At 29.7% G+C, this 13053-nt stretch overlaps 1 protein-coding gene across 1 annotated transcript; it reads right to left on the reverse strand.

Moving 5' to 3' along the window:
• Positions 1-327: 327 nt before the first annotated feature.
• On the reverse strand, positions 328-6052 carry LOC100159475 (kelch-like protein 2). The gene is made up of 11 exons (XM_016802641.2): positions 5827-6052; positions 3024-3179; positions 2736-2964; positions 2487-2662; positions 2315-2411; positions 2037-2193; positions 1862-1959; positions 1499-1801; positions 1270-1413; positions 668-923; positions 328-576 (listed from the first exon to the last, which is right to left on the reverse strand). The coding sequence occupies exons 2-11, from the start codon at positions 3131-3133 to the stop codon at positions 389-391; spliced, it is 1758 nt and encodes a 585-aa protein (XP_016658130.1). The 5' UTR covers positions 3134-3179; positions 5827-6052; the 3' UTR covers positions 328-388.
• Positions 6053-13053: the final 7001 nt, after the last annotated feature.

The following is a 13053-nucleotide window of genomic DNA, read 5'->3' on the forward strand; positions in this document are numbered from 1 at the left end:
ATGAGTAACCTTATTTTAAATGTTCAATCCTTCGCTATAGAAATATTAAACATAATAATATAATACATTTTTGTTACAAAATTTAGTTATATTGACACAGATAATACAAAAGACTTTTTGATAAATCATTAGAATACTTTGAAATTAACAGAAATACAATAGTTAATATTATTATAGATAATAGGAAAATATTTTTGCAAAAAAAAAAAAATGATATGTCTTATATGCTTCCAATGGCTATCAATTTATTGTATAAAAAAATCTTTTAATTAAATATTAAAAACTGTAAAATTAACGAAAAATAAATTAAGGTACTATAAAACAATAGAAAAAAACATGTATATTTTATATTATATTGTATCAAAAAAAAATAAAAATATCATGAGTTCTAACAAGTATTAAAAAGTTGAGGCCTATTAATGGCTACTACTCTTGCTGAAGTCCGTGCATCTTTCATTGGCACTGTCACCATAGTCCAGGTATTGGTGCGTGGGTTGTAAAATTCAACAGAATTCAAACTAGAAGTCCCGTCGTTGCCACCGACGACATACAATAAACCATTTAATGCAACTACTCCTGCATTGAAAAATTAAGTTAAATCCAATATAATATTTACAAAACAAAACTTGTTCATACAATAACTTGGAATTATTAAAGAACAAGATACCTGCATCTCTTCGAGGCAAATGCATATCTCCAATAGAAGTCCAAACTCCTATGCTTGGTCTGTATGTTTCAACACTACTGTGAATGTTTGATCCATCTTGACCACCCACAGCATACAGTACACCATCCAATACACCTACTCCAGCACCTGTGCGGCATACACACATTTTTGCAACCGGTTTCCACGTATCAAGACTAGGATGATAACATTCAACCGTGTCTAAGCCATCCATTGATGAATAATTATATCCACCTACCTACAAAATGTTCATAGTAAAAATAGGGAAATAAAATCTGCTGCCCTAGAAAAAAATCTTGGAATACAATATTATTGCATAGAGGTTTCAATAAAAGTGATGAAAATGAATCAGATTCTGATGTAATTATTATATCTTTGAATTTATGAGGTATACAAACAAAATATATTTTTATTATCTTATTATTTATTATTTAATATCAATTTAAATTTTAAATTGATCAAAATATTTTATTTTCGATATTGTTGGTGTTTCTTTCTCAGAAGAATTTTTTTATTCCAATTATAATTATTATTGTAATAAATGTGTTAAAAATTTAAAATCATAAAAAAAAATATTAGTTTACCACATATAATAGATCATTCAGTACTCCGACCCCTAAATCAGATCTTCCAGTAGCCATACTAGATACCATACGCCATTTTTGAGTTTTGTAGTCGAACACTTCTGCGCTGTTTAGACTACCACCACCATTATTAAATCCGCCAACCTTAATTCATTATATAATTTATTGTTACCTACTTTATAACAGAAATAACGAAAAAACTAATAAATTATAATTAAACATTACTTACAGCATATAGATTATCATTTATCACACCAACTCCAAAACACTGTCGATTATTTAACATCTTAACAGTTCGTTTCCAACGCGGTGATTCTGATGATAAATCTAGGACCTCAACAGATCGAAGAGAAAAATCTATAATATCATTACCACCCACGGCAAACACTAAATTATCTTTCATTGTTGCCAGACCAGCTTTTCCACGGCCTTCAATCAATGCTGGTCCATAATGCCATTGGTCCGTTTTTGGGTCGTACCATTCTGTACGCTTACATAATTCAGACTTAACTTCACCGACAAATAAAATAACCTGTTATAATTAAATTGTTAAGTATATTGGAAAGATAAATAAATTATAATAGAATTATACTTGATCTCCATATCTAGGTTTATTCCGAGTGTTTTGAGGAATAAGCTTTTCTGACTTGAGTATTTGAAAATGTAATGCCTCAAATACATAATGATTACCTAAAAAATTATAAATAAATATATACATAAAATATAAGTTATTTCACATTAAAAAAAATATTTTAAAAAAAACTTACACTTTAGACAATTCTTAATAAGAGGTTCCTCAACTACTTTTTTTAATACGTAATGTTTCGATGCTAATGGTAAACGTACATGTTCCATTAATTGGGGCAAAATACATTTTCTCGTACCCAATTCATGTTTTACCCATCGAATAACACATTCATATACCTAGAACAATAAATACACTTTTAAATTAGTTATATTACATATATGTAAGTATAGGTTACAGAATTTTTTTCTTCTCCAATACTACCTAACATATTACAATAATTAATTTTAGTTTGCATACTTTTTCTTCAGATGGAACTCTAAGTTCATCACTGGAGATCAACTTAATCACCTCTTTGGATGATAAGGATAGGAATTCGTCACCATCAGCAACTTTTCTAAGAATCAAAATATAATAATAATAATAAATACAATTTCCTTATAGAATCATAATGATAAATAATTTTCCATACGAAAAGTTTTGTCGAATATATAACTCTGAACTTGTTAACAATTTCGTACAGCTATGGAAATCAGCTATTTTGTTTATACCGATACAATTTGTAGAGCAGAGTTGTGTCTCTAAAAAATCACAACATGCATCTTTTACTTCTTGTAACTGTAACAGATTTGCAGCTGATAACAAATCCTTTAGAAATAAACAATAAAGTATTTAAATAATTTAGTTTTCTTTAATAAAAACAAATTTTATATATTTTTACCTGGACATTTTTTTCTGTGATCACGATTTCGCCTGAATAAATAAAGTTTACCAACAGCTGTAAACAGGTAGAATTTAACTGTCTCATAGTAACAAGATCATAATTTTTTTCAGCAAAATTTGTGAACATTGCATGGAAATACGGACTAGCCGATGCTAAAACCACCTTGTGTGCGAATATAATTTTTTTATCGTCCGTTTCAAGTTTAACGTCACAAAAAATCTCGAGTCTAAAAACAAAAATTTGTTACTAATATTTATGTGACTAATTAATTCATTTACCACTTACTTGCGTAAGGATTGTAATACTTCAAATAACTCCGCATAAGATGTTTTTTTGTACTCGTATTTAGCTGGTTCACATTTTCTGGATTCTGGTATTTGAGTTCCGTTTTGCATTGTGAGTTGCGGGTATATTGAGTTCAGGATTTGAAGGCCTAAAAAACTAAAAAAATAACATTTTAAAAGCAATTATAAGCATCCATAAGAATCGGTAATAATTCTCTATGAAATCAAAAGGCATACTATTAAAATGATGCGTAGTTCAATGATATAAAATAATTGTATACAAAAATTGATTCTGATTGAAGACGACCTATCAGCCTATATTACTAATAGACAATAGACTCGTGTAGACTCACCGCTGAATATCAAATATTGTAAAAATGTTAAGTTCAAACGCTCAAAAACAATTAATGTTCCATATAAGTGATTTTTTTTTTTTCTTATAGGAAGAAAATAAGGTTAGCGCACATGGTTCCATAATATCATATAATCAGTGTTGTAAAAAATACTTTTAAAAGGGATTTAAGCAGTTACTCAAATACTTTTAAAATAAAATATTTAAAATACCACCCAAATACTATAAATAGTCAAGTATTTGAGTAATACTCGAACACTCTTTGGAAGTATTTGAAATAATCTACAAATACAAAAAAAAAATTCTATTTAGTTCCGATATAATTTGTTATAATCAAAAATTTGTTTATTGCATTTTAAAAACATGATTCGTTCAATAATCAGAATGCTGATCAGTCGTGTTAGTTTTTTTTTAGTGATAGTGGCACCACAACAATGTACTTTTCTCTACAGAGGTATATATTAGTTATTAGAAGCTATAATATATGACATTCTGTCATCAATCGATTGACGATAAACGATAATGATAATGTTGATAGGTAATCATTTTCTTGGTAAATAGGTATAGTACTAATAATTAGTAATAATATTTTTGTATTGTTAAATTATTAAGTATATAATAGCTGTTAAGCAATAGCTTATCGCATAATATATTGTATTTTGCTATTGAATTAATAATCTAATTCTGGTACCGACGTACAGTTTCGAGTCGACAACGACTGGGGAAAAAAAACATATGATTAAGCTATTAAATATTAATCGACGTAACCCGATATCAAGACGTTATCCATAAATGATAAATATAATATGATATAATATTGTTATAACGTTGAAGGATGACCACGACCCCGACGGCACGGTTTTTTTTATTTAACAAGGATTATAAATAGAAACAAATAAAGAATTAAAAGAATAAAACTTTACTTTTTATAGAATACTTGTATACAATATAACATAACAACTAATAAATTATAGAGCGGTGATTCATACCCACGATATTATAATAATAATAAATAGGGGGACGCCGGGACGGAGGGGCCGAACGGATTAAGGCGTCGGTTGCGACGCACACCTGCGCCGGTTCGATGCCGTCCGCGGGTGGCATTTTTCTTTAGGCAAGTCACAGAGTCCGGAGAGAAGTTCCCGCCATCCCACACCCGGACATGGCAATTGGCAGATACCTACGGGTGCCCACCAAAAAATCTGCCGAACCAAAACTTTAAACTTACAGTACCCTCCCCCACAGTAAAGACCACCCGATGGCCCAAGTTGCCGCGGGTTAATTAATAAAAAAAAAAATTAATAATTCTAATAATAATTTAGGTAGGTGTATTTGTATTTGTTTATTTTATTTTTATTTTATCTATTTGAGCCAATAAGACAATTAAAGTTTAGAAAATTATAATGCTTACAACATCCACGATATTGTATTATTCCATAATATAACGCATACAGTAATAAGCAATAACAATATGCCGGCGATTAGAGCACAATGAAATAATAATTTAAAATCCGACTATTGGCGCTTACACAATACAATAAAGAATCATATATATTATAAAATTCTCGTGTCACAATGTTAGTCTCGATACTCCTCCGAAACGGCTTGACCGATTTTTATGAAATTTTTTATGCATATTCAGTAGGTATGAACATCTATTTTTCATACCCCTGAGTGATAAGGGTTGTCCAGAAAAAAATAATATAAAAATATTATTATTTACGATAGAAATATTTGTTTATAAATGGTTGCTATTGGTTATATATATAAAAAATAATAGTGTATTATATTATATTGGCTGCTATTGGTTAATCGGGCATGTTTGTTGATTTGTATTATTATTTTTTGTCAATATAACTATATATATATATGAATGTTTGTGGGTAGATAGTAGATTAGACCCTCGATTAGACCACTGGTAAGAAGATAGGCTATTTTAAAAAGGGTTAAATTTGGTTTTTTTTACTCATCGGATTTTAGTACGGTTAGGTTAGGTAATTGTATTAATTGATTATATTAATTTAATTGATTATTATATTATATTAATCCATCGTAGGTGGAATTAAGTAAAAACGACAAACTTGGTATAACTTTGATATTTTAGAGTTAAATCATACACACGTACAAACAGCACGGGGTCCGCGATCTACCGCAGGACATAGATTGCCTACTTGATAATGTACTGCTGTGAATAAGAATTTTTATCCTGGGCAACAGAAAAGATAAATCTAGAACATCACACACCGAATATTAAATAACGCATTGAACAAAGTTTGATTCATATACAGTTTGTACATTTAACGGGTATAACGAAGTGCACGGGATGAGCTATATAGTATTAATATATAATATAATTGAAGGTACGTCTATTTACGCACACGAGTATCATACACTGTTATTAAGTAAATAAGACGACAAAAAGTGAACGATTATCGCCCAAAAAATACGATACCTGACAAACAGTGCGGCTTGAGCAGACGGTTCGGCAATCGGCGCAATACCAACGTCTGACACTCTAAACAAGTAACAACAAAGTCGTTGAAACGACTAACTAGTACTATGCAATATTGTAATATTATAACACAATAAATTGAACACACGCAAATATCAATATAAAAATAATAATTCGGTAAAGACGGACGGCCCGATAGCAGCTGCGTGTGACTGACGACTGCGTAGTGTGTGAGTGCGATCGGACGGCAGTGACTGTGAACTTCGGACCATATTTCGTTATCGTTTATGGCTATTAGCGCACATGCTAAATATAATAATTTATAATAGGTACTTTAGTTGTTTACGTATATAATAATAATATTATTATTATGATGGTGTGGTGAGCCGTCACCCCCTCTCTACGGTCCCTCTGTTACGGTTGGCGACCCCGACCCGCGTCCGTCATGTCCAGACTCGCGACGTCTCCACGGACGTCACGGCGCGGCGTGCAGGCCGCCGGACTCGACACCCCCCTCTCTGATAACGACTCTCCTCGAGACTGCACGCGCGTCTCCTTCGCCTAGTCCTGTGCCTCCGGGACGCCCTCGCACGACCGACCACCGACGACACCGACGTCTACCGCCGCAGCACGACCGACCTTTTGACGTTCATCCAAATAATTGTCACGTTGCGATTCTTCACTACAGGGTTAGGTTAGTATATGGTTAAACAATAAAGTGTCTTACGTTAAATGGATCACCCTGTATATGCCTTTCGATTCAATAATCAATAATAAACATCATAATAAACTCAAAGTGTTATCTCATAATTTTCGGATTTTCCTCATACGCCACAATTATTGCTATTATACCAATTGTATCCAACGTGAATAATCTACCACTGTTATAATATTATTGTAGTATGGCGTATAGTTCAGATTAAAATTTTATATTCCGTGAAATATCCAAACACTGGTTATGGATAAAATCGTAATGAACAGTGTGTATTTAATTGGATAAAAAAAAATTAAAACAGTTAGGCAGTCGGGTATCTTGTGGTAGGTTTTTGTAGTAGGTACCTACTTGTGATTTGCGCCATTAATAGGTACTACAATAGGTAAATACTAGACATTATGACGTTATCCGCGCCCAGTGTTGTAAAGTATTTCAGTAAAAGTATTTAAATCATATGGGTAGTATAGTTTGTTTCCGTATACTACTTTTATATATTCTTTTATTTTTGAAGTATTATTGAACGGTACCTATTTTAAAATATTATACAGTAAAACCTCATTAATCTGGACCCCATGTCCGGACTTCGCTTAAGCCGGACAGTCGTCTAATAACACGTAAACGCGTAGTTTGAGCTGCAGACTAAAACGAACGGGCGTATAATATCAACTGCGCCGAAATCGCCTTTTTACCTTTAAGAAATCTATCAACTCCGTGAAAGTTTTTTACATATTCATTCCGCCGGCTATCGATCCACTGAATATATTTATTTTAATAATAACAAAATGTAAAAGGTTTACATATTTCACATTTATGTTAATGTTATTTTCTAATAGAAAATGTGTTTTATTTCATTCGTACACCCTATGACACTTTAATTTTATAATAATTATTTGAATAATAAATAGACAATAGGTACCCATAATTTTTATATTAGAAAAATCTATTTTAAAAAATGACAATTTTACTTAAATTTGTAAAAATAACAATCACTAGGTACCTATATTTGAGTTATATAATTTTATTGTTTTAATAAATGTTGCATTTGTATTGTTTTTTTTCTGCCATAATAATATAATATGTATAATTGGGGTATATAATTGTCAGGCTTAGCCGGCAATGTTTGAATTGTTTTTTGAAATATTTTTATTTAAATAAAAAAATACATTTACTATTATGGTAAGCTGTGTGTACCAACTATCTATACGGTTAATTAAAAAAAAAAATGTATACAAAAATATGATAGGTAGTAGGTACATCGGTTATTGTTCAATAAACATTAAACAATACGATTTAATATATTAAAACGACGAAATCGATAAAACCCCAAATAAACATGAAAAGGAATTTAGAGAATTTTCCCTCTTGTATGCATGTGATCGCGATTATTCCCACAAAATATCAATAACAATAATTACATAATACCTACGTGGCTACGTCATATTCTTAAATCTATAATACATACACATCACACGTATTTCGGTTATTTTGTTTAATCTGGACTTTCATTAATTCGGACAACCTATTACCTAGAGCATCAATTAGTCCGGATTATTGAGGTTCTGCTTATTTTTTTTCATTTGTTTTTATTCGTAATCCTTATTGTTAAATAAAAATACATGCGGTCGTGGTCATGCTTCAACATTATTACAATAATTAATATAATATTATGTACGTTATTGGTGTATTACATATTTACCAAGAAAATATTGTTATCATTATTATCGTTTATCGTCGACGACGATCGATGGCGGTATGCGATATCCAAGTACATATTATAGCTTTAAATATATAGTTCTCTATAAACAGGGAGCTACTGAGGGTTTTACCTCATCCATTTTAGCTTCCTTCAAATTTGTATATTATAGCTAATAGAATCGGGCCTGCTGAACATGATAGAAAAATCGGCTGATTCGGACTTGATGTGGGGGGGGGGGGGGGGGTGACAAAAATCAACTGACTTTATTATGAACAATTTATTATAACAACATACAATTCAAATAAGACTGCATAATTTGTCCTTTATTCTGCTGTACTTCACCTGTGCGAGTTGGCATACTACTGGCTAATAACATAGTAGTTTTATGCTGTACCTTGAATACAAAAAATAAAAATTATATATTATATTATACACAAAAAAAAAAATATGTATTTAAATTTTAATAATTATATTGATATTTTAGTTCTGTGACAAATGTGTATAGCATATTGTAATTATTTAATTTATATTAACTATTATACTATTATATATCAAAGTTTGAACTCTTGGAACATGTTCACTGAGGGGCATCTTCTTGAATAATAATTTTTTAATAATATATTGAATATACTGAATATACTGAATATTAATAGTACTTACATTATTATTACTGACATAATTAAAAGTGATTTATTAGATAAACAGTGTTTTTTTTTTAATTTTAATAATATAAAAGAAAATTGGTTTTTGTGCAAAATAATGAGTTATTTTCTTTATTTAATTATTAATTTGAGGACAACAAATACTATGAAACTTCAAAATAAGCATGATAAAAATATAATCACTGAAAATATCGATGATGAAACTAATTCGAGGGCAGGTCAAATAGTTTTCCCGGACTGAAGTTTTTGATAGTCAGCCACTGATATTTAATAAAAACATGTTTTACTACCTAGGTTTTTAGATTTGTTTTCGACGCGGAAACATAGTTATATTTTATAATTAAAGATTGTGTTTTTTTGGAATGTTAATTAAAATAGATTTATTGCAATTAACACTATACTTTCATATTGAATAAGATTCAATGAATTATAATAATGATTTTAATATTACATATTGTGCTTGACGAACATGAGTCGTGTATGAGGAATGAAAACAACAGCCGGCAATGCATTATCAACATACCTGCTGGGGCGTCATTTCAACTTTATTTTTGTTGGTGCGAAAATGTTTGCAGGCCATTCAAATCATTGCCAGTCCACATAGAAAACATAGAAATATTTTTTTTTTTTTTTTGGGGGGGGGGGGTTAAGTGGGGACAAAAACTGTAGAATATTTGTTTAATTTATTTAATATGTCACTTAAATTAATATGAAAATAACACAATAATATTACTATTTATGACAAAATATGTGTAGGTACTTTTAATGTAGGTATTTATTTTTTATTGTGGATGCAAATGTACAGTGGTATTTACACTTGGTAAATAAATCTATGGGTATTATACACCTTTATAATAAAATACCTAACCGAATGTCCAAATCTAACATGCACATTTTTTCTCCCTGCATACTCAAAATATATAATATAGATAGTTTTATACAACTAGAAATTTATTCTATGGGTACCCTTCGGCCTTCTTCACAATGTTTGTGTTATAATTTTATCTATTATAATATTGTGGGACCACAAAACTACATTATTGGAAATTAAACATGAGTACAAATACTGCAAATAGTATAATACATTTTTTTTTAATCCTGAAAAAATATAAAATATAATATATAGTATAAAACATTAAAACACTTAGGTATATCGGCACTTGCATTTATTGTTGGCGGGCCAATGAAGGCGTTTAAAAAAAAGTTGGTGCAAATGTACACCCTGCACCCCCCCCCCCAAATGACGCCCCTGCATACCTGTCTTTTGCTTTTCAAGGGCCCCTTGGTACACATAGTTTAAGGGCTTCTTTAAAATCAAGATGGTACTTTAGAGAGGTCGTTTTTCGATTTTCTCAATAGTTATTTAATGCAACGGGAAAGACCACCGACAAATTACAAAAAACCACTAAAAATGGGATTTTAATTTCTAACGCTTTGTTACTCACCATAGAAACGAATAAAAATAAAAATAATGATTTTAGTTATTTTGTTGTAATATTTATAATATTAATTCAACTTACAGGCTATACCTAATAAAATAATATAATAACAATATAAAATATCCAGACTGACAAACTGTCTCCGCTCAGAATCGTTTTTCTTATACAATGTTATTATATCATTGAATTCAAATTTAATACAGTTAATCCATTATACAGTGACCCACTTACTGTACAGCAGAGTGACATCCAGCTACCCTCTTTTTTTTTATGATATAAACACATTTTTATGTAAAATGTAATGAACTATAATGTATATAATATCCTATAATATCAATATAAATATAAAAATTAAATTAAAAACCATTTTACGTGAATTTTATACAATAATTTTTGACATTTTTTATTGCATTTTTTTCTACATTTTTAATGCATTTTCTAAGGTTTTTATTACATTACATTGACGGCCCTAGTTATATTATTAAAAAATAAATCGCGGAAATTTAATGTCTAATTTGGTTATCTAATCTACAGCTCTCTGTGTCAGATCTCATGTATTAGTTTTCTCATGCTTCCTCGGGATTTCCTTTCAGCCAGTCCACGGTGATGTGAATCACAAGTCACCACGCTAGTTTTTATTTGCCATATTTTGATTATCACGTTTTTTTATTTTATATCATAAATCCCGGTTAAAACAAATATTATAACCATGTGTCTCTTTTTTTGTAATTTACCATGGATTAACACCTTATTCTTTCTTCTGACCATTGATGTGGTTTTTAATGTGTTGTAGGTCTAAGAATTCGTTTCACTTGTTCTGGGTAAATGTACATATAGACAGCTATTTGATGATATTTACAAAAAAAAAAATTCAAACCCGTAAAATGGAAAGTGTAAAACCAGTAAAAATTGAATTTGTTAGTGGACAAATTATTTCACTATATTATTGTGTATTAGTCGGGAATCGGGATGCGACATCAAAATAATGTTATAGAATAGTATGAAGGCGTGTTGTGTAGGCAAGATATATACACGAATGATTGAATAATATTAATATAATTATGAGAGTGGGTCGTACTTCAAAATATGGTATCAAATCGAACTTGAACCGAAATTTTTATTGTCGAATCAAACTGGAACCGAACTATTTAATTGTACGTCGTACCGAACACGAACCGAACAATTCAGTGTGATGTCGAACTCGAACAAAACTTTTTAACCGTACCTACTTGAACTGAACATTTCGTTCAACATCAAACCACACCTGTACCATATATTATTTATTATATTTAATTATCAAAATGAACCTATATTAAAATTTTATTTTAAATTAAATGTCAAATCAAACTTTTTAGTCTCCCGTCAAACAAAATAAAAAACGACTATTGAGTAACGAGTAGGACGATTAATTTTAGAATTTTGAACTTTTTCTTTGAGTTTGGTTTGGTATTTATAAAGCTTGGTTCGATTTTTGAACTCGAACCGAACACCTAAAGTTCAGTTCGATTTTTCATACATATTTTATACGTTTACTGTACATAGAAAATTAGTAATGATTTTATATGTACATTTTGTATTTGAGTAAAAGTTGAATTAAAAATGTGTGGAGGTAGGTAAATAATTATTTATAATTGACTTTTTAATTTAGGGATCTATGCTGCTGATAAAATTCAAGCCCCTCCCCCAAAAAAAAAATTAATCCAAGTTGCACCTGTAACTGTTCAAAAAATCTGCTGAAATACATCTTAGCGGCATGTAGTCAGGTGCATTTCGTGTCAGCACTAGGCGTAGTGGCTTACTATAGTAATTTACTTCCTTTACTTTGGTGGTCGTTTGGGAGTGCCGTTTATTTGTCTATGAACGTTTGTCTAGTGCAATTCGTATTATTATAAAATTCATTATACGCAAATGCCGCCGTAACATTTTCAATACTCTCGCGTACCTACCTATCTATAAGGCTATGAACTACTGATTATAATTTAAGATACTGCTTGGGTACCTAAATTTATCTCCCAATATATAGATCGTAGAAACTGTATTATAACAAAGCTTGATTTGTATTTATTAAATTATTACTTATTATTACTAATTATTATTTATTCAAATACAATATTTATAGTAAAATCTAATAAATGGTAAATAAAATAAATATAGCGAAATTAAATTAATATTAATTTTCAGTGTTTTATCTTTTACGTTCAACTGTTAATGTTATATTAAAATAAGACAATAAGTAATTACAAATATTTTTTTAAATAATAATATGTTATTAGTAGCTATACATAAACCTACTATATTATAATATACTTGTAATGATAATAATAATGATCTAAAATCATTATTTATCAATCTGTATTTTTAGAGGTCGGGTACATTCACTGCCATAAAATAACTAATTTAAAATGTATAGTTGTATAGTAGGTATAATGTTAACAAATTGTAACGTAAAAAACAAGTGAAAAATCAGTATTTTTAATATGTGAATTATTCGTAGTATTTAAGACAATATATTTAGTTTTAGATAAATTTAGCTGTAAATTATCATTGTCTCACCAGTCTTTTACTACAGACAGTTATTTTATTTATATACTATTCGTAATAATTCATCGACAAGTAAATAAATTATAGAAACGAAACATAAGTTTACTTAAATTCAATATGCTTAGCATTTATTCATGATATCACATCTTTATAGTGCTTAAAGATCTTATATTT

Source organism: Acyrthosiphon pisum, chromosome X, assembly GCF_005508785.2.
Source record: "Acyrthosiphon pisum isolate AL4f chromosome X, pea_aphid_22Mar2018_4r6ur, whole genome shotgun sequence".
Classification (NCBI taxonomy): domain Eukaryota; kingdom Metazoa; phylum Arthropoda; class Insecta; order Hemiptera; family Aphididae; genus Acyrthosiphon; species Acyrthosiphon pisum.